We start from the raw sequence: 26,650 nt of genomic DNA, 5'->3' as shown, positions 1-26,650 counted from the left end.
ATGTTTAGGCCCTTAGTATATATCACAGTGCCTACTACATATTCAGTATTCAGTTAATGTTTATCAAATATGCCTTCATTCAATAAGTAATTTGCACACTCAAAGAACCTAGGATTGAATGTTGAATGAGAAAATTACCACAGATATCCTTTTAAAAAGCATACTGCATGTTGCACCTTAAAAATGGTTTATAAATTGATTTACACACAGCCTCTTGGTAATGCATCCACTTGCACACACCATTAACTTGGATAATTCAGTCATTATAATTAAAGCACGTTGGGGTTCAAATTTATTAAGAAGTGTTGAGACATATGAAAAGGCATAAAGAGTACTATGATAAACATTCATGTGCCCACCATCCAGTATGAGGAATAAAACATTACCACTAGTGCTGAAACTCACTATGTGCATCTCCCCAGTCTCATCCCACTTCCACCCCACCCTGCATTTGGTGATGTTGCTCATTCCAGCACATTTCTTTTTTTTTTCTTTCAAATGTATGTATGAAAGTACGTATTTATTATTAAAGTATAGTTGATTTAAAATACTGTATTAGAGTAGAGGAACAAAGATGGCAGAGTAGAAGGACGTGCTCTCGCTCCCTCTTGTGACAACACCAGAATCACAACCAGCTGCTGGACAATCATTGACAGGAAGACACTGGAACTCTCCAAAAAAGATACCCCACATCCAAAGACAAAGGAGAAATGACAATGAGACGGTAGGAGGGGCACAATCACAGTAAAATCAAATCCCATAACTGCTGGGTGGGTGACTAACAGACTGGAGAACACTTATACCACAGAAGTCCACCCACTGGAGTGAAGGTTCTGAGCCCCACATCAGGCTTCCCAACCGGGGGGTCCAGCAACGGGAGGATGAATTCCTAGAGCATCAGACTTTGGAGCCTAGTGGGATTTGATTGCAGGACTTGGACAGGACTGGGGGAAACAGAGACTCCACTCTTGGAGGGCACACACAAAGTAGTGTGTGCATCAGGACCCAGGGGAAGGAGCAGTGACCCCAGGGGAGACTTAACCAGACCTACCTGCTAGCATTGGAGGGTCTCCTGCAGAGGTGGGGGGTGGCTGTGGCTCACCATGGGGACAAGGACACTGGCAGCAGAAGTTCTGGGAAGTACTCCTTGGTGTGAACCTCCCAGAGTCTGTCATTAGCCCCACCGAAGAGCCCAGGTAGGCTCCAGTGCTGGGTTGCCTCAGGCCAAACAACCAACAGGGAGGGAACCCAGCCGCATCCATTAACAGTCAAGCGGCTTAAAGTTTTACTGAGCTCTGCCCACCAGAGCAACAGTCAGCTCTACCCACCACCAGTCCCTCCCATCAGGAAACTTACACAAGCCTCTTAGATAGCCTCATCCACCAGAGGGCAGACAGCAGAAGCAAGAAGAACTACAATCCTGCAGCCTGTGGAACAAAAACCACATTCACAAAAAGATAGACAAGATGAAAAGGCAGAGGGCTATGTACCAGATGAAGGAACAAGATAAAACCCCAGAAAAACAACTAAATGAAGTGGAGATAGGCAACCTTCCAGAAAAAGAATTCAGAATAATGATAGTGAACATGATCCAGTTCCTGGGAAAAAGAATGGAGGCAAAGATCGAGAAGATGCAAGAAATGTTTAACAAAGACCTAGAAGAATTAACAAACAAACAGGGATGAGCAATACAATAACTGAAATGAAAAATACACTAGAAGGAATCAATAGCAGAATAACAAAGGCAAGGCAGAAGAACGGATAAGTGACCTGGAGGACAGAATGGTGAAATTCACTGCTGCAGAACAGAATAAAGAAAAAAGTATGAAAAGAAATGAAGACAGCCTAAGAGACCTCTGGGACAACATTAAATGCAACAACATTCGCGTTATAGGGATCCCAGAAGGAGAAGAGAGAGAGAAAGGACCAGAGAAAATATTTGAAGAGATTATAGTTGAAAACTTCTCTAACATGGGAAAGGAAATAGCCACCCAAGTCCAGGAAGCACAGCAAGTCCCATACAGGATAAACCCAGGGAGAAACACGCTGAGACACACAGTAATCAAACTGGCAAAAATTAAAGACAAAGAAAAATTATTGAAAGCAGCAAGGGAAAAACGATAAATAACATACAAGGGAACTCCCATAAGGTTAACAGCTGATTTCTCAGCAGAAACTCTACAAGCCACAAGGGAGTGGCACGACATACTTAAAGTGATGAAAGGGAAGAAACTACAACCAAGATTACTCTACCCGGCAAGGATCTCATTCAGGTTCGATGGAGAAATCAAAAGCTTTACAGACAAGCAAAAGCTAAGAGAATTCAGTACCACCAAGCCAGCTATACAACAAATGCTAAGGAACTTCTCTAAGTGGGAAACACAAGAGAAGAAAAGGACCTACAAAAACAAACCCAAAACAATTCAGAAAATGGTAATAGTAACATACATATCGATAATTAACTTAAATGTGAATGGATTAAATGCTCCAAGCAAAAGACACAGACTCGCTGAATGGATACAAAAACAAGACCCATATATATGCTGTCTACAAGAGACCTACTTCAGACCTAGGGACACATACAGACTGAAAGTGAGGGGGTGGAAAAAGATATTCCATGCAAATGGAAATCAAAATAAAGCTGGAGTAGCAATACTCATATCAGATAAAATAGACTTTAAAATAAAGATTGTTAGAAAAGACACGGAAGGACACTGCATAATGATCAAGGGATCAATCCAAGAAGAAGATAGAACAATTGCAAATATATATGGACCCAACATAGGAGCACTTCAATACATAAGGCAACTGCTAACAGCTATAAAAGAGGAAATCCACAGTAACACAATAATAGTGGGGGACTTTTTACACCAATGGACAGATCATACAAAATGAAAATAAATAAGGAAACACAAGCTTTAAATGACACAACAGACCAGATAGATTTAATTGATATTTATAGGACATTCCATCCAAAAAAAGCAGATTACACTTTCTTCTCAAGTGCACATGGAACATTCTCCAGAATAGATCACATCTTGGGTCACAAATCAAGCCTCAGTAAATTTAAGAAAATTGAAAGCATATCAAGTATCTTTTCTGACCACAACGCTATGAGATTAGAGATGAATTACAGGAAAAAGAACGTAAAAAACACAAACACATGGAGGCTAAACAATACATTACTAAATAACAAAGAGATCACTGAAGAAATCGAAGAGGAAATCAAAAAATACCTAGAGATAAATGTCAATGAAAACACAACGATCCAAAACCTATGGGATGCAGCAAAAGCAGTTCTAAGAGGGAATCTTATAGCTATACAAGCCTACGTCAAGAAACAAGAAAAATCTCAAGTAAACAATCTAACCTTACACCTAAAGGAAATAGAGAAAGAAGAACAAACAATACCAAAAGTTAGCAGAAGGAAAGAAATCATAAAGATCAGAGCAGAAATAAATGAAGTAGAAACAAAGAAAACAATAGCAAAGATCAATAAAACTAAAAGCTGGTTCTTTGAGAAGGTAAACAGAATTGATAAACCATTAGCCAGACTCATCAAGAAAAAGAAGGAGGGGGGCTTCCCTGGTGGCTCAGCAGTTGAGAGTCCGCCTGCCGATGCACGGGACACAGGTTTGTGCCCCGGTCTGGGAAGATCCCACATGCCGTGGAGCACCTAGGCCCCTGAGCCATGGCCGCTGAGCCTGTGCGTCCAGAGCCTATGCTCTGCAATGGGAGAGGCCACAACAGTGAGAGGCCCGCATACCACAGGGAAAAAAAAAAAAAAAAAAAGAGGGAGAGGACTCAAATCAATAAAATTAGAAATGAAAAAGGAGAAGTTACAACAGACACCGCAGAAATACGAAGCATCCTAAGAGACTACTACAAGCAATTCTATGCCAATAAAATGGACAACCTGGAAGAAATGGATAAATTCTTAGAAAGGTATCACTTTCCAAGACTGAACCAGGAAGAAATAGAAAATATGAACAGACCAATCACAAGTAATGAAATTGAAACTGTGATTAAAAATCTTCCAACAAACAAAAGTCCAGGACCAGATGGCTTCACACATGAATTCTATCAAACATTTAGAGAAGAGGTAACACCCATCCTTCTCAAACTCTTCCAAAAAATTGCAGAGGAAGGAACACTCCCAAACTCATTCTATGAGGCCACCATCACCCTGATACCAAAACCAGGCAAAGGTACTACAAAAAAAGAAAATTACAGACCAGTATCACTGATGAATATAGATGCAAAAATCCTCAACAAAATACTAGCAAACAGAATCCAACAGCACATTAAAAGGATCATACACCATGATCAAGTGGTATTTATCCCAGGGATGAAGGATTCTTCAGTACATGCAAATCAATCAATGTGATACACCGTATTAACAAATTGAAGAATAAAAACCATATGATCATCTTAATAGATGCAGAAAAAGCTTTTGACAAAATTAAACACCCATTTATGATAAAAACTCTCCAGAAAGTGGGCATAGAGGGAACCTACCTCAACATAATAAAGGCCATATACAACAAACCCACAGCAAACATCCTTCTCAATGGTGAAAAACTGAAAGCATTTCCTCTGAGATCAGGAACAAGACAAGGATGTCCACTCTCACCACTATTATTCAACATAGTTTTGGAAGTCCTAGCCATGACTATCAGAGAAGAAAAAGAAATAAAAGGAATACAAATTTGAAAAGCAGAAGTAAAACTGTCACTGTTTGCAGATGACCTGATACTATACATAGAGAATCCTAAAAATGCCACCAGAAAACGACTAGAGCTAATCAATGAATTTGGTAAAGTTGCAGGATACAAAATTAATACACAGAAATCTCTTGCATTCCTATATACTAATGATGAAAAATCTGAAAGAGAAATTAAGGAAACACTTCCATTTACCATTGCAAGAAAAAGAATAAAATACCTAGGAATAAACCTACCTAGGGAGACAAAAGACCTGTATGCAGAAAACTATAAGACACTGATGAAAGAAATTAAAGATGATACCAACAGATGAGAAGGTATACCATGTTCTTGGATTGGAAGAATCAATATTGTGAAAATGACTATGCTACCCAAAGCAATCTACAGTTTCAATGCAATCCCTATCAAATTACCAATGGTATTTTTTACGGAAGTAGAACAAAAATCTTAAAATTTGTATGGAGACACAGAAGACCCCGAATAGCCAAAGCAGTCTTGAGGGAAAAAGGAGCTGGAGGAATCAGACTCCCTGACTTCAGACTATACTACTAAGCTACAGTAATCAAGACAATATGGTACTGGCACAAAAACAGAAACATAGATCAATGGAACAAGATAGAAAGCCCAGCGATAAACCACGCACCTATGGTCAACTAATCTATGACAAAGGAGACAAAGATATACAATGGAGAAAAGACAGTGTCTTCAATAAGTGGTGCTGGGAAAACTGGACAGCTACATGTAAAAGAATGAAATCAGAACACTCCCTAACACCATATACAAAAATAAACTCAAGATGGAGTAAAGACCTAAATGTAAGATCGGACACTATAAAACTCTTAGTGGAAAGCATAGGAAGAACACTCTTTGACATAAATCACAGCAAGATCTTTTCTGATCCACCTCCTAGAGTAATGGAAATAAAAACAAAAATAAACAAATGGGGCCTAATGAAACTTCAAAGCTTTTGCACAGAAAAGGAGACCATAAATAAGACGAAAAGACAGCCCTGAGAATGGGAGAAAATATTTGCAAATGAATCAACGGAAAAAGGATTAATCTCCAAAATATATAAACAGCTCATGCAGCTCAATATTAAACAAACAATCCAATCCAAAAATGGGCAGAAGACCTAAATAGACATTTCTCCTAAGAAGACATACAGATGGCCAAGAAGCACATGAAAAGCTGCTCAACATCACTAATTATTAGAGAAATGCAAATCAAAACTACAATGAGGTATCACCTCACACCAGTTAGAATGGGCATCATCAGAAAATCTACAAATAACAAATGCTGTAGAGGATGTGGAGAAAAGGGAACCCTCTTGTACTGTTGGTGGGAATGTAAATTGATACAGCTACTATGCAGATCAGTATGGAGGTCTCTTAAAAAACTAAAAATAGAACTACCATATGATCTAGCAATCCCACTACTGGGCATATACCCAGAGAAAACCATAATTCAAAAAGACACATGCACCCCAATGTTCATTGCAGCACTATTTACAATAGCCAGGTCATGGAAGCAACCTAAATGTCCATCGACAGACGAATGGATAAAGCAGATGTGGTATATATAAACAATGGAATATTACTCAGCCATAAAAAGGAACAAAATTGAGTCATTTGTTGATACGTGGTGGATCTAGAGACTCTTACTTCACAGAGTGAAGTAAGTCAGAAAGAGAAAAACAAATATCATATATTAACACATGTATGTGGAACCTAGAAGAATGGTACAGATGAACTGGTTAGCAGGGCGCAAGTTGAGACACAGATGTAGAGAACAGACGTATGGACACCAGGGGAGGAAAGCCGCGGGAGGGGTGGGGATGGTGGTGTGCTGAATTGGGCTATTGGGATTGACATGTATATACTGATGTGTATAAAATTGATGACTAATAAGAACCTGCAGTATAAAAAAATAAATTAAAATTCAAAAATTAAAATAAAATAAAATACTGTATTAGTTTCAGGTGTACATCACAGTGATTCAGCATTTTTATAGATTGTACTCCTTTTTCCAGCACGGTTCTTTACACTTTTACTACATATTTTTATAATCCTGAACAACATGTAGGATCGTATGGCATGTTTTCAAACTACTGAATGGTTTGTGTTCATTTATACCTTTTTCCCTCTCAACATTACGTTTGTTAGATTCATCTATGTTGATAACTGTATTTCTAGTTTATTTTCATGACTATTTCACTGAATGAATATAACTATTCTCCTATTGTTGGAAATTTAGGGTATTTTCAATGGTTTTAATATTACAAATAAACTTAAGAATATGCTTTTAGAAAGTCCTTGCTAAGCCAACTAATGGTGTAAATTTGGGAATTTAAACTGTTTAGGGCAGAGATTCTACATCTACATTAGACTTTTGACATTTTTGGTTAATGAATGTGCTAACTGGATTTCTATTTGCCGAATTACCTTGGTTGTATTTTTACGACTGACCTTGTTTCTAAAGAAAATTAGAAGCAACTTACAGTAAAACAGAAAACACTTAAACCAGAATAAAGAGAAGTATCATGTTATTTCTGAAAAGCTAAATCAAGATCTTGCATCATTTAAGTCTGAAGATATATATAGACCTCCTCCCACCCAAGATCACCATCTCCATCAGCAATGTTACTAAACATATATGAAAATAATATGTTACCTTTTCGATGTTGAAAATTAATTTTTAAATTAATTTTGACCTCAGTTAAAGAAGATAAATTGCCAAACTGATATGCATCTTAAATTTTGAAAGTATTCACTTTGAATAGTAATCAGGAGATAAATCTCTAGACTTCAGACTTTTAAAGCAAGATGTACAGACAGTGGTGAATGGCAGAATGACAAGACATTTAGCCACATAAAAACAGCATCAGGTACAGGTGAATTCTGTCATTTTAAAACTTGTGACAAAATGATTTAAAAGCCAGCTCAACTGTCTTAGTTTGTATCAATGAGGGAGGTCCTCTGAAATGCAACTGCTCGATCCCTTTATCAGTGTTTGGACAAATTACTAAAATATCTAGCTCTCTGAAGGCTTTACTCTATTTATAAGTTGTAGTTATTGGCCTCTACCCAGATTCACATGTTAGAGATTAGCCTAAAAGCTGAGTCTTGATTGAAATAGATTTAGGTAAACTAACGGCTGAGCCTTTCCAGTTCACATTGCTGTAATCTATTAGGTTTGACTGAGTGAGACACAGGAGGATGCTATAATAAAAACCTTTGATAACCAGTCCCTAGAGTCAAGGTATGTGCTTTGGGCATCGTGTTTCTCCATCCATAGAAGTGCTTACGTAAATTAAGAAAATATATGCCAATCTTGTGTCAGACTTAGAACTGGTATTCCTGAGTAAGACTGTCTCATCAGGAAACTGAGTGGCCTGTGGCCTAAGGAGGTATTGTTTTTCTTGCAAGTTCTTTGTTTTCATGAAAAGGCTCTTTGATTCTCAGAATGTATTTTTTTCAAGGTAATTTAGTTTGAATTCGCTCATGCTCAGAAGTCTCCTGAAAAATTTCCCTTAAAGTTTTAGTGTATGTTTTATATGGAACCAATACCTTATACGAATTTCGAAGAAGAGAATTTCATATGACATCAATTTTAGTCATCAGAGCTTGGTTTCCAAAGCCTCCGTGTTTCTATCACATGGAATCAATAATTAATAGCAATGATATTTTCAAAACAGTAGTAACCTTTTTAGTAACAGATGTTTCTTAATACTATTAAGAGGCAAATGCATAACTTGTCAGTTTGGGGTGAAGGGATTCAGCTTCTAAATAATTTTCCTGTTTATAAAGCTTTCTTGCAGTTTAGATATGCTGCCATCAGGTGGTAGTAATATGTCATATCCATGTGGCTCCACAGATGACATTATGCTTAAGGTCACCAGTTTACTCCACAAAGATTTATGATAATGAATGCACAGATTTTTAAATGAAAATTAAAATAAAATAGTACATCTTTTTAGTTTCAGAGCTAAGGATACTTTTAACGGAATTTTTTAAACATATATATATTGGAAGATGCAGTTGGGCATCCTGTTTATTTATTTGTAAATGAAGAGTTTCATCTTATGCCTTCAAAAAATTTAGAAAATAAAGAAAAGTAAAAAACACCAAATTTCATCACCCAGGGATAATTGCTATTAACCTTTTGTTTCATTTCCTTCCAGTCTTTTTTTTTAACATGCAATCTTTAGCATGTTTTGGGGTTTTTTTTTTTTTGGAGTAGAGTTTGATGGCAGGAAAAGGCACTTAGCTGTAGTAACAGTGTATATATAGCATGTATCTTTTACAACTTTAAAAATTATAAGTTCTTTGTAACTTTTGTGATTTCTTAATATTGTACTGATTGAGGTTTTCCATAATTTATATAGTCATTCACATATTAGTATATAGTGTATGTTTCTGATTTCGGTCATCAAGAATATTTTGCCTCTGTCTTCCATCCACTGCTTGCTTATCAAGAGGATCATTATTTCATTGCATCTATACTTGATTTTTCATTTAACACAAAGGAATTTTTAATTCATCTTTGAGTAGCTAGATATGTTTCCTCTATTGCGTTTGAAATGAAATGGCCAGAAAATTTGAGCTTTCAGTTTTCAATTATGAATGAAAATATAGTTTCTTTGTTACTATTTTCATATATGAATGTTTTATAATTTTGTAAATTGTATGCCACCGGGCACTGCATATAAACATTTCAGGATCTGTGATATTATGAGACAGAGCCATTACATACTTCCTACCAAAATAATTTTTTCTTTTCTTTTTTATAGCATAGAACACTGCATTAAAGAAATACAGTCTGAAGTTAACAAACAGTGTCCAGATGTGCAGCTACGAACAACAACTGACTGTTTTGAATGGCTAAATAATTATAATTATAATTCATCCAAGTCACCATCCATTCCCCATGGAGATATGATAAAATTTCTCAAAGCACTGGTAAAAAAAAAAAAAAATAGAATCTTTGTTTTAACAGTGGAGTGGGGTGGGTGAACATGGAATACATTTCATTCAATTTCTGTATGTAAATATTTATTCCATTGACCATATTAGCCCGCCATATCTAGGGGTTAGGATTTGTGTTTTGTTTCTATATCCTCAGTGGAATCCAGTGAGCTATGTGTTTTTATTTTTTGCTATGATTTTTATAATAAAATGAGGTTTTACATAAATGGACATTAAACATTATAATTCCTGAGGGATTTGTGGTGTGATGTATACCATATCAACACCACAAAATGTACTGAAATGTACCACGATTATCTATCAGAAAAGTTGGTATCTATTACATTTTGTGTCCCTTCACAACTACTCATTTTCTTGTGCTCATTACTAAGCACAATAAGATCATCATCAGTTGTATCTATTAAGTAGCCTTGTCCATTATTCCCTTCATCCCCAAGCTGCAGGCATATCCAATTCTTTTCAATCAAGGCAGCAATTTATAGGACACTGTTAATTGATGGAGAATTATTACATAGGTCATTCTTGGATACTGACCACTCTCTATGTTAGAGAGGTTTTTGTAGCCTTCAATAAGCAATACTTATTTTATTACACCTGTATCTACAAGGGTAGCTAGCTTCCAAGAACTAGAGAAACAGCACAATTGTTAGAAAACAGGATTTCTGTAGCTACGGTTTTAATTTAATTTAGGGAAGAAAGGCACTGTTCTTTTGTAAGCATCAAACATTGACTAAGGCAGATGTGGAAAATATCTTAAGGTTGTAGTTGGCTTAGGATGACAGAATCAGATGAAAATAATTTTTGACTATTGTTATTATTGCAGATGTCTCTTAAATGTTTAGAAAGTAATAAAAGAAAGAGAAAGGAAGATTATGTGCCCTGAAGGCTTATTCTTTTAAGAAAATCCTCTCACCCATTATCTCTTGAAGGTGGAGCCTTGAAGAATAAATATGGATATAGTTATTCCTTTAATTTCTATTAAGAGCCGTGTGTAATGAATTTCATTAATATTGATATAATAATGCTTTCTCATTTAATTAAAAGCAAAAGCTTTTAATTATCTTTTAATCTGTCACACATAAGTCATTCTCTATTCACTGCAGGGCAAAGGCCGCCTTAGTCTTGCTCAAATTCATTAGACTGATAGGCCTCTTCCAGACCTAGGTGTTTTAACATAATTGATCATGTTATTTTGAGAAAAGAACCACATTATTAAAACAGATCCAGATTAAAACGACCTTGTCAAGTTTTTACATGCTGAAAGTGTCAATCTTGACAGAATTTTTTTCATACATCTATTTTTTTCCATAGAAAATTTTTATTTATTAATTATCTAACTAAATAAGAAACAGAGCTTCTTATTATGGCAGTTGTATGAAGTCATTTTCCAAATTTAAGCAATCATACTTAATACATGTCCACATGTTTTAAATCTATCATTCTTTAAATGTTTGCTTGATCAAATATTTACAGTTATTGACTGATATAAAGAAACCCAAGTCTGAGGCACTAATATGACCAGTTTGCTCTATAGAATTTACCATAATGCTGGAGTTCTGGACTCTATCTAAGGACATTTATTTTCCAGAAGTATCAAAAGAACTAAATAAAAAGGAAGAGAGGAAGGAGAGCTTCAGAAAAGTCAGTTCACTTTTTGGTTCTCTAGAGTGTAGTAGAAAGAACATGGATGAGGAGAATGAAACCAGGCATCCATTCTTGGTTCTGTGCTTTACTGTGTGTGACATTTGGCAAGTAACTTAAACACTCTGCACTTTAGTGTCCTTATCTGTAAATTGAGGTTTTAAGTATCTGTGTCACAGAGTTTTCATTATGAAGAAGTCAGAGACTGTATCATAAAGTGCTTTTTATATAATAAACTACTACATAAATATTAGGCATTATTATTTATTACAGACAGAACATTAAATTAGAGATTACAATGCTTAGAATGACTGAGAGAGAGCCCTGGAATTTGTCTAGGAGTTGTTCATTTTTCTGAGTCACACATAATACCTTTGTCAATAGGTAATTTCCAAGCTGACTTGATTTTATACTGCTTGAACCTTGCTTCCATTTTTAGGTTTTTTTTTTAAATAATCAGCTTGTTGCTACTTAGAGGATATAAGCTAATTTCAGTACTACCTGAAATAGACATAATTAGGAGAGTCAGCATGTAAGGAGAATTTGTGCATGTAATTCAAAGTCCAAAAACAAAGTAAATTTTTGTCTTTTTTCTATTCCTAATTACATCTACTATTGTTTCTGTCAGTTGACACAGAAAATATACAAAAATTTTTCTTATGTTTTGAGGAACAATTCTGAGAGTAATTTTTCCCATTTTGAGTTAGTTATTTCTTTGGAGAGAACTGAAATATTCTCAGATTACTTTCCAAAGTAAAATCTTTCTTAACATGACTCTCAAAAAGGAATTTAAATGAAAGTTAAAGTCTTTAAATGTATTAACTTTTATTTCTCAGGATGGCAGCTATTAGTAACCCCTAGGCACATACTATGTTTAAAGGTCTCTGTTCTCTATGTTCATTTGGGAATTTATAATAATAAGTATACTCATTCAGGCATGAAAATTATCTACTAGGTATTAATTAGGGGCATGATCTTAAATTTATTTTGTCTTAGGAGTACATTTCAGTCGATATTTTACTATAGATTTTTATTTAGAATTTTTAAGCTAAAGCTTCCATACAGCTCAGGTTATATCAGGAATGGATAACAACGAGGGCTAAAAACTATGTGTTGAGAAATCTAATTGAAAAATTAGTTCATCACCTGGGCTTTACAAAATTTAACAGACCATAAAGATAATATTCTGAAATGTCTGAATAGATTAACTTTCAAATGCAAAAATAAGTTTTTTTTGAAAACATCATAGTATTGATTCTAAATTGAAATGAATTATTATGAAATTCTGTATGATTGTAGAAATCATTTTTTCTTGCTACTCTTATAGTTAATCACATTTCTAACATTATAATTTACTTTTATTAGCAAAATTTGTTGAAGAATGAACAAAATCAAGAAGAAATGGTATTGGATTTACTTTGGGACCTCTCCTGCCACAGCAGTGTTTCCTTCCCATCCATTCTAAGTGGAACATCTTTCCATTTCCTCTCTAGTACTTCTCTTCATTCTGTTGAAGATCATTCCTCTATGGATGTAAAGGCTATATGGGATGATATAAGACTACATCTTCGACGCTTCTTAGTGAGCAAATTACAAACCCACAATGAAATAAACAATTCACAGCAAAAAATACTGTTGAAAAAACAATGCATACAACAACTCTTATTTCTTTATCCAGAATCAGAAGTTACAATCAAGTACCAAAACATACAGAATAAACTGTTGACTAAACTTCTGCAGAACTGTTTTCCTTCTTACAGCAGAGAAGCAAATTTAGACATAATGGCTGATGGATACCAAGGTACAATGCTTAAGTTATACTCAATGATAAAAGAGGATTTTAACACACTACGTGAAATTTTAGCTCCATCCTCAACAGTGAAATTCATTAAAGAAACTTACCTGGATACAGTTACAGAAGAAATGGCAAAATTTCTTGAAAATTTTTGTGAGCTGCAGTTCAAAGAAAATGCTGTCCGTGTGATTAAAACAAGCAAGAGCTCCAGCAGGCATAGAGGAGCAGTGCATGCTTTGGGTTAGTGATTTTTTAAATTTCTGTTTGGCTTAACTTAAACCTTTTGATATCTTTAATTTTCTTTCTTTTTTTTTGAATTTTATTTGTTTATTTTTATGCAGCAGTTTCTTATTAGTTATCTGTTTTATACATATTAGTGTATACATGTCAATCCCAGACCAATTCATCCCACCACCACCACCACCACCACCCACCACTTTCCCCCTTGGTGTCCATACGTTTGTTCTCTACATCTGTGTCTCAGTTTCTGCCCTGCAAACCGGTTCATCTGTACCATTTTTCTAGGTTCCACATATATGCGTTAATATACGATATTTGTTTTTCTCTTTCTGACTTACTTCACTCTGTATGACAGTCTCTAGATCCATCCACATCTCTACAAATGACCCAATTTTGTTCCTTTTTATGGCTGAGTAATATTCCATTGTATATATGTACCACATCTTCTTTATCCATTTGTCTGTCGATGGGCATTTAGGTTGCTTCCATGACCTGGCTATTGTAAATAGTGCTGCAATGAACATTGGGGTGCATGTGTCTTTTTGAATTATGGTTTTCTCAGGGTATATGCCCAGTAGTGGGATTGCTCAGTCATATGGTCATTCTATTTTTAGTTTTTTTAAGGAAACTCCATACTGTTCTCCATGGTGGCTGTATCAATCTACATTCCCACCAACAGTGCAAGAGGGTTCTCTTTTCTCCACACCCTCTCCAGTATTGATATCTTTAATTTTCTAACTTTTCTATTTGGTTAAACTTAATTACAAATTTGAAAATAAATCAGAAAATAAATGTTGTGAAATTCTCCACTACACATTTCTCTTATGCATTTCTTTTTCTCTAAGTATAGTAATAGAAGTGTGTTCTTTCCTGTTATTTAAATTATTAAAGATATTGGAAATGTAAGTCAGAAATATTACCAATAAGACTTTCAGTTTTTTTTTTTTTTGAAGATGTTGGGGGTAGGAGTTTATTAATTAATTAATTTATTTTTGCTGTGTTGCGTCTTCGTTTCTGTGCGAGGGCTTTCTCTAGTTGTGGCAAGCAGGGGCCACTCTTCATCGTGGTGCGCGGGCTTCTCACTATTGCGGCCTCTCTTGTTGCGGAGCACAGGCTCCAGACGCTCAGGCTCAGTAGCTGTGGCTCACGGGCCTAGTTGCTCCGCGGCATGTAGGATCCTCCCAGACCAGGGCTCGAACCCGTGTCCCCTGCATAGCAGGCAGATTCTCAACCACTGTGCCATCAGGGAAGCCCAAGACTTTCAGTTTTTTAATCACATAAATTATTGGGTGGAACTTTATATATATATATATATATATATATATATATAAACAGAAAAGTCTAATTTTTAACCCATTGTATCTTCCAGAGCTGAAGCATTATTAAGTAAAAAGAAGTGTTGAACACTTGTAGAAATTTTTATTAATGAAAATTGTAAGTTTAAAATTGTAATATTTTGGTCAGCCAATGCCAATATGGCCCTATTATGAAATACTAATTATAAAATTCTATATTATAATTGGTTATGGAAGCATAACATTAACTACAGCTGATTTTTAAAGTTCCTCTAATGTTGTTCCTATAAGAATATATATAATAAAAGAGTATTTGAAGAGTCCTAATTTTATTCAAAAGATAAAATAATCTATTATGATATAAGAAGTTATTCTTGTCATCATTTTAATTTCCTACCAGTGAAGAAAAATTAAGGTAAAAAATATGATTATTTTGAAAATTATGATTACTCATGCTTTACATAGAATGCTGAGGTGTGTTTCTAAATAGGTTCATAAACTATATTTTTTAATTATTTGAAAATTATCATTTGGTGAATTGCTACTTTTGAATTTATGATCATTTCATAAAAATTTCCATAGCTCACTATATTTTTATCTACCTTCCTTAATAAAATACCACAATACCAAATTTCTCTGATATATGAATATATTATATGAATACGATATATGAATTTTCAAATAATTTAATGTTCTGTCTTAGAATTTTTATTTTCTTCAGGAAGCTGTGTCACATCACAGAACAGAGATGCATCAGCCAGGTTTAGGTTACAGCAGAATACAAAATCAGTTAATTTAGGAACATTACAATTTTGCTCAAAGTAAATTTTCATTTTAATTATTACATAAATCTTAAATGCATTTTCATAAGTGTACTTATTTTCTATAATTTTTATGTCCTCTCAAAAAGTTTATGCTTACTTGTAAAGTACTTTCAACATGAAAGTTTTATATGTGCTAAATATAGTTTAGTTTATACCAGAAGAAAAGATCCATATGGTTAAAAATATGTGTAAGTTGCTATGGAGTCTTTAGGGCTCATATTGAGGTGTTTTCCCTTTTGTGAGAGAAAACTATGTGCGTTGGCTTTTACACCAAAATTTGAAGCACTTCCCACAAGTCCAAGTGCACTGATCTTTCTCAAGCTGCTTTATCTGAACTTTGGTATAAATCACTTGTTAAACGAATGCTTTCCATGTGCCAAGCACTGTACTAAGTGCATCCCTTTCCTTATTATCCCAATTTGATAAACAAAGAAAGAACCTTAGAAAGATTAACTTGCCTTGGATCACTTGCACAAAGTCAGGATTCACATGTAGATCTCTATGTCTTCAAGACCCATATTCTTAACCACCGTGCTATTGGGTCTTGTCTCAAAATGTAAAATTAAATTCTTTGTCACTTGTAAAAGAAATTTCAAACAGCACTGTTCAAGTGGGCTGCCTAAAAATCAGTTCCGTTCTGCTGTATTGAGTACCTGCCACAGGCAAGGCATTTAGCAGCTACCGTGTTTAAGGTTTCTAAGCTAGACATGGTGAAGGGAAGAAAACTGAGTAACTGCTGTTAATGCTGTGTGAGAACTCCTAAACTAACTCTTAACAAAGCAATCATCTTTTCCACTAGTATTTTGCCCAATGACCAAATTTTATTTATTAAGGAAATACAGTTTGAGATTAGCAAAATAATAATAATAATTTATAAATACTTAATAAAATTTATAATTTATATTCCTATTTGAATAAAATCTAGATTGGCTTGAATGGGTTGTACATTGTCTTTAGTATATGTTTACACTCACCAAGTCTTCGATTTTTTTTTTTTTTTTTTTTTTTGGCTGCGTTGGGTCTTCATTGCTGCACGCAAGCTCTCTCTAGTTACGGTGAGCAGGGGCTACTCTTCGTTGTGGTGCCCTGGCTTCTCATTGCAGTGTATTCTCTTGTTGCGGAGCACGGGCTCTAGGCACGGGGTCTTCAGTAGTTGTGGCATGCGAGCTCTAGAGGGCAGGTTCAGTAGTTGTGGTGCATGGGCTTAGTTGCTCCACAGCACGTGGGATCTTCCCGGACCAGGGCTCAAACCCATGTCCCCTGCATTGGCAGGCGGATTCTTAACCACTGTGCCACTAGGGAAGCCCAAATCTTCGATATTTTGCCTGAAACTCTAGACAGTCCTTAAGTAACAAGAATTAGCATTTATTGGGTCAGACATTGCAACACATTATTTCATTTAATCCTTCTAACCACCCAACAAGGTAGGTACCCTTATTTATCTCTGTTATATAGTGAGAAAACTAAGGCATAGCGATATTAAGTAATTTGGTCAAGGTTACAAAGTAAAGCCAGGATATAAACTCAGGTCTGTCTGACTGCAATGCCCTGACTATAACTGTGCTCTACTGACTAAAAGAACAGGACGGAAATAGCTCATTCCATTAAGAACACTGTTGTGAATCCTCTGTATGCTAAATCTACTTTAGTGTTGTCACTGTTTTACTTTCCCCTAAACTATCCCACAGTCTTCTCATTCCAAGACTTCATAATGCTTATTTTGTGATCTACTGAGATATCTTGAGCAGACCTTGTATATACACTAGTCTCTTTTTTCCAGCCTCATTGAGATATAATTGACATACAACACTGTTTAAGATGTACAACGTGTTGATTTGTACCCTTAATATTTGTACACTTAATACTTCAAAACGATTACCACCATAGTATTAACTAATATCTCCATCATGTCACATAATTACCATTACTTTTGTGTGGTGAGAACACTTAAGATTTACTTTCTTTACAGCTTTCAATTATGTAATACATTATTATTACTATAATCACAATGCTGTGCATTAGATCCCCAGAAATTTTAAATCTTCTAACTGGAAATTTGTACCCTTTGACCAATATCTCCTCATTTCCTCCATCCCCCATCCCCTGGTAACTACCTTAATACTCTGTTTCTATGAGTTTAGTTGTTTTAGATTTCACATATAAGTGATATCTTGTAGTATTTGTCTATCTCTGTCTGACTGTCTGACTTATTTCACTTAGCATAATGCCTTCAAAGTCCATCCATGTTGTTGCAAATTGCAGGATTTCCTTCTTTCTCATGGCTGAATTATAGTCCATTTTATCTATCTCAATCTCCCACATTCTTTATCCATTCATTCATAAATGGACACTTAGGATGTTTCCTTATCTTGGCTATTGTGAATAATGCTGCAACAAACATGGGGGTGCAGATATCTCCTTGATATCTTGTTTTCATTTCCTTTAGATATATTCCAGAAGTGGGATTGCTGATGGTGGTTCTATTTTTAATTTTTTGTGGAACCTCCATACTGTTTTCTGCAATTGGTGTACCAATTTATATTCCCACCAACAGTGCACATGGGTTCCCTTTTCTCTACGTCCTCACCAATGCTTGTTATCTCTTGCCTTTTCGATGATAGCCAGGTATAAGGTGATATCTCATTGTGGTTTTGGTTTGCATTTCTCTGATGATTAGTGATCTTGAGCATCTTTTCATGTACCTGTTGGCCATGTGTATGTCTTCTTTGGAAAAATGTCTATTCAGGTCCTCTGCCCATTATTTAATCGGATTTTGTTGTTGTTCTGTTACCGAATTGTATGAGTTCTTTATGTATTTTGTATTTTGATCCCTTACTAAATATATGGTTTGCAAATATTTTCTCCCTATCATAGATTTTTTCATTTTGTTATAGTTTCTTTTGCTGTGCACAAGTTTTTCAGTTTGATATAGTCCCATTTATTAATTTTTGCTTTTGTTGCTTATGCCTTTTGTATTATATCCAAAAAATCATTGCCAAGACTAACATTAAGGAGCTTTTTCCCTATGCTTTCTTCTGGGAGTTTTATGGTTTCAGGTCTTAGGTTAAAGTCTTTTATCCATTTTGAGTTAATTTTTGTATATGTTGTAAGATACGGCTCAGTTTCATTCTTCTTCATGTGTTATCCACTTTTCCCAACACCATTTATTTAACCCTTTCCCCAATGAGCATTCTTAGTCCCATTGTCAAATATTAGTTGACCGTATATGCAAGGGTTTATTTCTGGGTTCTCAGTTCTGTTCCGTTGGTCTATATGTCTATTTTTATGTTTTGATATTTGAAGAAAATGGTGAAATAATGTTATAATGTAAATATTATAGACTTTTTGTGGTTTGGTGATATATTCTAGAAAAGAATAATATTTTTACAGATACTCTTTTAAGTGATTAAGTCATCGAGTTACTTTTACTTTTAAAATTGTACTTTCTTTGGATGTAAGAAAAGATATTGCTACTTTTCTCAGTGCTTGAAAAAGAGGATTGTTTATGTGTAGTAAATTTTAGTTAGATAAATTCTCTGTATTTTAATATGAAACGATGCAATTAGGAGATTTCAATCATAGGATAAATGTCATGATCCCCTGTATATCTTACTCTGAATTTTTCTTGAGGTTATTGTTAGCTTGAAAGGGAAAGGCTTGAGTGTATGATGCATGCCTTTGAGTATTTGGAAGGTTTCTAAAGATCTCCAGTGGGTGAGAGGTTGAAACTTGGTGGCCTCTACCCCTTCCCTCTCCCAGTTCCTTTATATTTTGTTTAAGGAAGATTGGGGGTAGGGGAAACAGAATCCCTCTGGGAATGAAAAGATCCTTTAGAGTAAAGGAGACCCTCAAGCCCAGAAAAAGGCAGAATTTTGACTAAGGAGGCACAGATCACAGTTGGAAAGTAGGCCAGTCAAAATCACCCTAATTTCTCTCCTACTCCTCAAGTACCTCTGACTAGCTGAGTGATGATCTCAGGGAAATGTAAAGAAGAATATTGAGGCCAGCATGTAAAGTGTGTACAGAAAGAAGCATTTGTTATCCTATTGTTACAGAAGAGACCAAGCCTCCTAGAAGGATACCACATCTCTTGACCCTATTGTGCTCCTGAGACAGAGGTGAAGATCTCCATTAGCTCTCTGATGTCAATCATGCTTATTGTTTTCTAACCCCACACTAGTAGAAGCTGGAATTTCAAGTAATACAAAACAGTAATGGGGAAAAAAATTCCTAAAAGAAAGTTATATCTTTATTCAGTTATCACAAATTCCTTTAAAGTAATAGTACAATTTCAGGGTTTTTTGTTGTACTGTTGTTGAAAATACTAATAAATGATATTGTTGATTAGCTTTTTTTCCCCACTGTTTTATCATACTTGCTATTCTTTAATGAAATACTGGTATATTCCTTATTTACAAGTACTTGCTCTCAGAAGGTGAAAAGTACAGTTATCAGGAGTCAAGGGTGCTCGTCTTGAATCTTCTACCCCCTTGTTTTTGTGACCTTAGATAAGTCATTTAACCTCTTCATATCGTTCTAATTGATAAAATGAAAGGGTTATATTAGATAATAGCTAAGCTTTAACTCTAAACTTATTCTGACTCTGTGACCTGGAAATCATTCCACAACCAGATTTTTTATACCTACAATTTGTCAGTGGAAACTGTCACATTTATTTTCTTTGCTGACAGACAGTACGGATGTATTAGCTGGCTAAGTGTGTGGCTTTGTATGCCACTGTAACAAATATAAAAACGTCCTTTAGATCTTTATCTGTGTGATTTTTCTTCCCCAAGTGAAACTTGAAAATAACAGTATGGAAAGTGCCCATTTCCTACAGTTGCATTTTTAATGAGGATGGGAGGGTGAAGAGGGGAGTCTGTGGTTAAGCAAAAACAGGAAGTAGAGTCTCTCCTTCCAGCTGACATCTGAAGCTATTCCTAGAAATTCTTTGTTGGGCTTCCCCTTTGATCCTACAACCAACTGTTTTGTTTTGTTTTATTTTTTGTTTCAATTTTTTTTTCTAGTAGCATTTTAAATCAGGTCATTGAAAATTAAGATCACAGGCAAGAACTGGAAATACAATATTATTTTGTATTGTTGATTGAAAAGAAATTCATATGCCTTTTCTCTGGCATGTATTTAAAGTAGGCAAAGAAGGGATTTAAGACTTGTGCTTTTTCCTGGGGAAGAACCAGCTCATTTCTGCAATGCTGTAGACAGTAGGTATGGACTAAATACTTTTTCTCAGAAAGTGTCTCTGTATCCATACAAACCCTTCTGTAAGTAAGAACAAAATGAAAACCTCAGAATTAGGACTATAAAGCATGGAAGAGTGAGTGATCTTTTCCTAAGAGTCTGTGGGTAAGAATTTCATGAGCCATATGAAAACAATTGTACATGTTAAACTTATGTAAATAATTTTAGTATTTTTTTCAGCACTTAAAGAAAGTCAAACGTGATTTGGGTTTTGGCATAATTGAGTCTAAAGCCTTCCCTCTGCAAGTTCGGTTACATGGCATGTTCAGAGCCCTATTGAGGCTTAACCTAGGATGTGCTAGGACATCCATGCCATCAGTAGAGAGAACGGGCTTGTCTTTCCTTTTTCTGAGCCTGGAGGATGTTCTCTACTCAGTCTAATTCCTTTCTGTACTGTCTATCTCTCTACAGTAGAAGTACACAGGGTGATCCATCAAGGTGAGGGTGAAAATTAGAACTATTTAGTTTTATTTCACCCTTTATATAAGAGGCAGGACAGGACAAATTTTTCATGCCATTTAAGATAGTGTTTTCTGTGTTAAACGTCATTCCCAGCCATTCTTATTCTTGAGTTTTGGTAAGGCACGAATAGCTTAGGCTCTAATTTGCACTAAAAACCTGAGTAAAGTATATACTTTGCAAAGGATACTACTCAAAACATGAATTCACCATTAATTTTTGTTAATATTTTCTCATTGATCATCTTCATTTTTCCTTGTTATCTATTTACAAATATATAAAGTTAGTTATATAATAGGTACTGTTTTTTAGGTCCTTTTAATTTGCCATGCACCATGCTAAGCACTTTATGCGCTGATACACCATTTGATTCTTACAAACATCTCTGAAAATTTGGATATTATCCCTGCTTTATAGTTGCAGAAACTGAGGTTGGATAAGTTAAAGAGCTTTCCCAAAGTGCCACTGCTAGGATGTACCTCGACTAGGATTCAAATCCATTTCTGAATTATGACCAAGCCTATTCTCTTAAATACTGTCTTTCTTTCTCTTGCTAAATGAAATCCCTTGCAAGATCAGGAACGCTTTTATAATTTGAAGAGTGATTCCCATGAGCCACAGATCCTGATTTTTGTGTTGGACTTTCCGGAATTGTAACACATATATTTATTCTCTACATATAAAATTAAACAAACTTGGATTTTGGAAGCAACTATGGTAGTAATAGAGTGCAAAGCTACATCACTGGATTTTCTGCTTGGGAAAAATTGGGAAAGGAAAAAAAAATTCAAGACTTTCCACCTAACACATGAAAAGGAAAATAATAGTGTTAATTTTTTACTTAATATAAAAAAATATCTAGAGGAGGCTCTCATTTTATTCCTAGAGAAGCAGGTAATCTGCTTACATATAAGGCTTTTGCCAGAGTTAAGCTAAAAGTAATTAAGTTACTGAAATAGTTGAAGCAATTATTGCTAGATTTAAGATCCTTTTTATGATTAATTAATAATAATCCCACATGTTAACGATATGTTTGCAAGATGCTTCCACATTTCGGGGTTTTTTATTTAATTTATATTTGCTCCACCACCAGTCTGAAATTAGGCAGTGCAGAAACTCCAGTTCTTGTTTTATGGGTGATGAAAACTACGGCATTTTGGCTGATTAACAAATCAAGTTGGAGATGGAACTAAGAGTAGAAGTATCTTCCCACTATACCTCAGTGCCTCATAAGAAAATAAACGAAAAGTCTCACACTAGAATTTTTTCCCTAAGGAGTTGATGGCGTATTTAAATTCTTCCTACTAAAGGTTGTATCATCTGTGAAAATTATTTATTTGATCAAAAACTATGAGAAAGATGACTGGATGTGTATGAGGGGAGGGTGTACGTTCCGTGGTTGGGTAGATATGTAGTATTATGCATAGGCACACGTATCTTTATTTACCTAAAATGTTTTTCTGCTGCATGGCTCTATTTTTCTGACCCCATTATTCACCATTAAATGTTCAGAGGCCTCTGAATCTTTGTTTTGAAGACACTAAAGCAACAAAGGTGGAAAGTATATTACCTAAAAGATAAAGTGGATGTAGTTTAGTTTGGGTAATATTTTTGCTTCTGTGCAGCAACAATTAGCAAACGCTAAATTGCACTCAATTATTGACTCCTTAGAACACCTGTGTGTTCTTCCTAACGGTGGAAAGAATATTTTACTAGCCACATTCTCTAGTTATGACATTCAAAAACTAAGGATGGTAGATAAAAATGACTTACTGGTTTCTCATTAGGGGTCATAAGTCAGCCTGAGATTTATATTCCTTATTAACCATTCAGGAACAGTTTTAAAAATTAAAAAGAAGATTAAAATACTGAGATTTTAAAACGCTTATTTTTTAACTTGGAAAAAGAAATTGTCTAGTTAAAAATATAAGTAACAAATTAAGAGACGAATGAAAATGATTGTAAACAAATTATTGAAGAGAAGTTCAGAATAAAATTATTCTAAAAGTAAACAAATTTACTTTGCAACTATTCTATATTGAGCAAAGAATGTGGATGAGTAATACACATGGAAGCAGTTGTAAGCCAGAAATTCAAATTCTGTAGAAAGTGATTTGGTAAGTCACTAATGCAACCTTTCTAAAACTTTTCTGATTTCTGCTTTCCCCTGCTAAAGTTATTTATGTCATTCTATGTCTTGGTTTATGAACACAGTGACAAATGTGAATGCTTAGCTCTGTTGTGTTATGTAAAAATGTTTACAGGTTTCTGCTTTTACAGATCATGAATCCCTGAATTCTTGTTTAGCATATGGGCATTTTCCAGTAGACTATTATAACCTTGAATGTTATTTCATTAACATATTTTTTTCTTAGGTTCTCAGAAAATGTAATATGTGACTTCTGGTTACTATGCTATCAATCAGTTATTAGTATCAAACTTGTTTTCATAAATGTCCAAGAAGAAAAGTTTAATAAGCAAAAAGACATTGGTAAGATTCCTTTAAAAATGTACTCTTTCTAACAGAAGACTGAAAATTGTAATGGTTGTTCCTGTACCTCAACATTCTTTGTTATGAAAATCAACTCGGCAGATATACATTGTTATAACATTTTCAATTTCATTATTTATATATAAGTATGAAAATCTTTGACCATCAGTGTCACATCTGTGAAGTCAAATATTTGTTATAAAACATATCTTCTGCCTCAAAGTAGCTGTCATTTAACATCTCTACCTTTATACAGTTATTTTTTAACCGAGGGGAAATCTGTGTCTTGTACACCTGGGACTGTTAAAATTCTTTGTTTAAATTGGCATTTTTCTGAGTATGGGCTGATCTCTCTGCACAGGGATTTATAGAGGAGAAACTGCTGGTAGCTTTGAGAGTTAGACCAGTCCCTTCCTCACATGTGGAAATAAGAAAATAATCATTAGCTTTGGGTAAAATGTTTAAAAGTTATAATGGATTTCCAGTCAGAAGGTCTTTTGCCTCTGTCATTCTTAAAATTTAATGTCTATTCCTTTGTTTAATACATATATTTGTAATTTGCTTCTAGTTTTACCAGAATATTCATAAGCACTTTGATGGTTGGGCTATCTAAATGGAGATCTAAAATTGTGCTTGTAAGGAAGTAAAAAGTTACTTAAAATTAAGTACAGTATATTGCTTCAATCAAAAGCAAAACCTATCACTGTTTGTTTTTGCAACTTCTTTTCAACATTGAGTAAAAACAGAAAACCCTGTCTATTATTTAGAAAAGTGTAGCCTACCTCGTTACCTGTTTAATCTTTTCCATAATAGAATCATAGGAAGTACCGAGTTAGCAGGTAAGTGCCAGTGAGAGATGAAACTCTAATAAGGCCTTTGAAATTATGATGCCAGTGATATATGAAAAACTAAATAATTTGAAGTTTTGATATTTTTGATTGCTGTGACATGGTCATACTGAACTGATTTTAGAATATCTGGCATTATATTGTTTGTCCTCCAAGGTAAAAATTATTTTAAGTTTAAAATTCAGTATTAGCATTTCCATTAGCAAAAAGCACACAGTACTAATCATTGTAGTCATTATTGGAGTAGACACCAGGTTTGTGAAATAACCTATCCTGAAAAGAAGAGAAATACCCTCCAAATTTTATGATGATCATTGTGAGAGAAAGTTATATTGTAAAATTGTTTTATAGTGCCTTTCTATATCTTTTTTCCAAACGGTACTGAAATCAATTATTATCATCTTTGTTAATGTTCTTTTAGTAGCAGAATAAAATAGTAGTCCTTCAGCTATTTGAAGAGTGTGTACTTTTAATGGATATTTTTCTTATAATTTTTCTTAGTCATGGTTACAAAAGCCATAAAGTTCACAGTTATTGGTGTATGGGTCTAGTTAGTAGAGCCTGAACCTCCAAGGGCAATGGGAAGATGCAGCAATTACAGCCTCTTTAAGATTTTATAGCTAAGGTCTAATGTGAAATCAGTATGTAAAAATGAGAAAAATCCTTGTTCGACTTTATAAACAAGATATTATTGCACAGGGCTTCCCTTGTGGCGCAGTGGTTGAGAGTCCGCCTGCCGATGCAGGGGACACGTCTTCGTGCCCCGGTCCGGGAAGATCCCACATGCCGCGGAACGGCCGGGCCCGTGAGCCATGGCCGCTGAGCCTGCGCGTCCGGAGCCTGTGCTCCGCAACGGGAGAGGCCACAACAGTGAGAGGCCCGCGTACCGCAAAAAAAAAAAAAAAAAAAAGATATTACTGCACAGATTTTGCTGAAGCTTTATGTTCACTGAGTCCCTCTAAAGACTTGTATTGTCTTTATAGAGCTTGAACAGTTGGCCTCAATGTCTCATTATTTAGATTAAGCATATGCAAATTTGTACAAGCTGTTTATTGATAAGTGATAATCTCATGTTTTGCATTGTTTCTGTGACATACAGACAACAAAATATAAGTCCTTTATATTTCTATGAAAAGTACTCATAGGGATTAGAGTTACAGAAAAATACATACTTTCTTGACATTTATGAGTATATCTAAAAGCAGAATTACGAAATACTAAATTTGGTGAAGATCACTCAGTCATGCACCAGTGTGAGTTTTCGTTAAATTTTAATCATGTGCCAAGGTTTCTAAGACACAAAAAGGAAACCAGAAATCAGGAGGATGTTTAAAAACATTAAATACACTGCTATCGTTTGCATCCTTGTGGTTTTTTTCCCTACTATCCTGATAGTTCTTTAAGGTTCTGTCATTTTCAATCAACAGAGAGTACATGTGATCAGTATATCTGATAAACTTGTCAATGCCTCTTTAAAGCAGGATTCCCCAACCTATTCAATTCAGATCCCCGTGCTTCATTTCAAGTATCATCTTGATAAGACAGAGCTATGTCACAGGCATCTGTGTATAGCCAGTTCAGTCTACAACTAATTTGTGCAGGAAAAAATTAAATCAGGAGGTAAATTATTTCATGATTGCTCATTCCCAACAGAGTTGGGCATCATTCTGAAGAAAATATCAAATAATTGGTTTCAGGCCGTGTCAGACACATGCAATTCCCTTCTCTAATGGCTGTGTGTGGTAGCACCAGGCCTCAGGGGTCAGCAAAGAACTGGAAATAGCTTAGTGCCAGGCACGGCAATAGAGACACTGAGCACATAGGAAATGAAGTGGCAATAAGTGCAATCCATAGGGGAAATGTGCTTCACTTGGAGTTTAATATATCGGTTCAGAATCTGGCAGGAAGCCATGCAACAATTGTTTACCTTTTTGTCAGCATCTGCATCTGTTCTGTTTTGTAAACAGCACTTAACTCTCAGTCGGTAAATGCTGAAATCAATAACAACTGTTAAGGGATTTCCTCCCCCCCCACTTTTTTTTATATTCTATAACAAATGCACACTACAAACAATGTTTGCCTTAGATTA

General features: G+C 35.0%; 1 protein-coding gene across 6 annotated transcripts in view; it reads left to right on the top strand.

Moving 5' to 3' along the window:
• The window catches only part of KIAA0825 (KIAA0825 ortholog), a 398,660-nt gene that overhangs the window by 64,087 nt on the left and 307,923 nt on the right, over positions 1-26,650 (top strand). For all 6 annotated transcript variants that reach the window (XR_012330774.1, XM_073802294.1, XM_073802293.1 and 3 more), the window contains 2 exons: positions 9,514-9,682; positions 12,716-13,385. Coding sequence is in view for 5 of the 6 variants with exons in the window: in XM_073802294.1 (XP_073658395.1) it covers positions 9,514-9,682; positions 12,716-13,385 (839 nt within the window). In the remaining variant the exon portion in view is untranslated. The remainder of the gene's footprint in view (positions 1-9,513; positions 9,683-12,715; positions 13,386-26,650) is intronic.

This window comes from Tursiops truncatus, chromosome 3 (assembly GCF_011762595.2).
Source record: "Tursiops truncatus isolate mTurTru1 chromosome 3, mTurTru1.mat.Y, whole genome shotgun sequence".
NCBI lineage: Eukaryota > Metazoa > Chordata > Mammalia > Artiodactyla > Delphinidae > Tursiops > Tursiops truncatus.
This window is presented reverse-complemented; position numbering and strand designations above follow the sequence as displayed.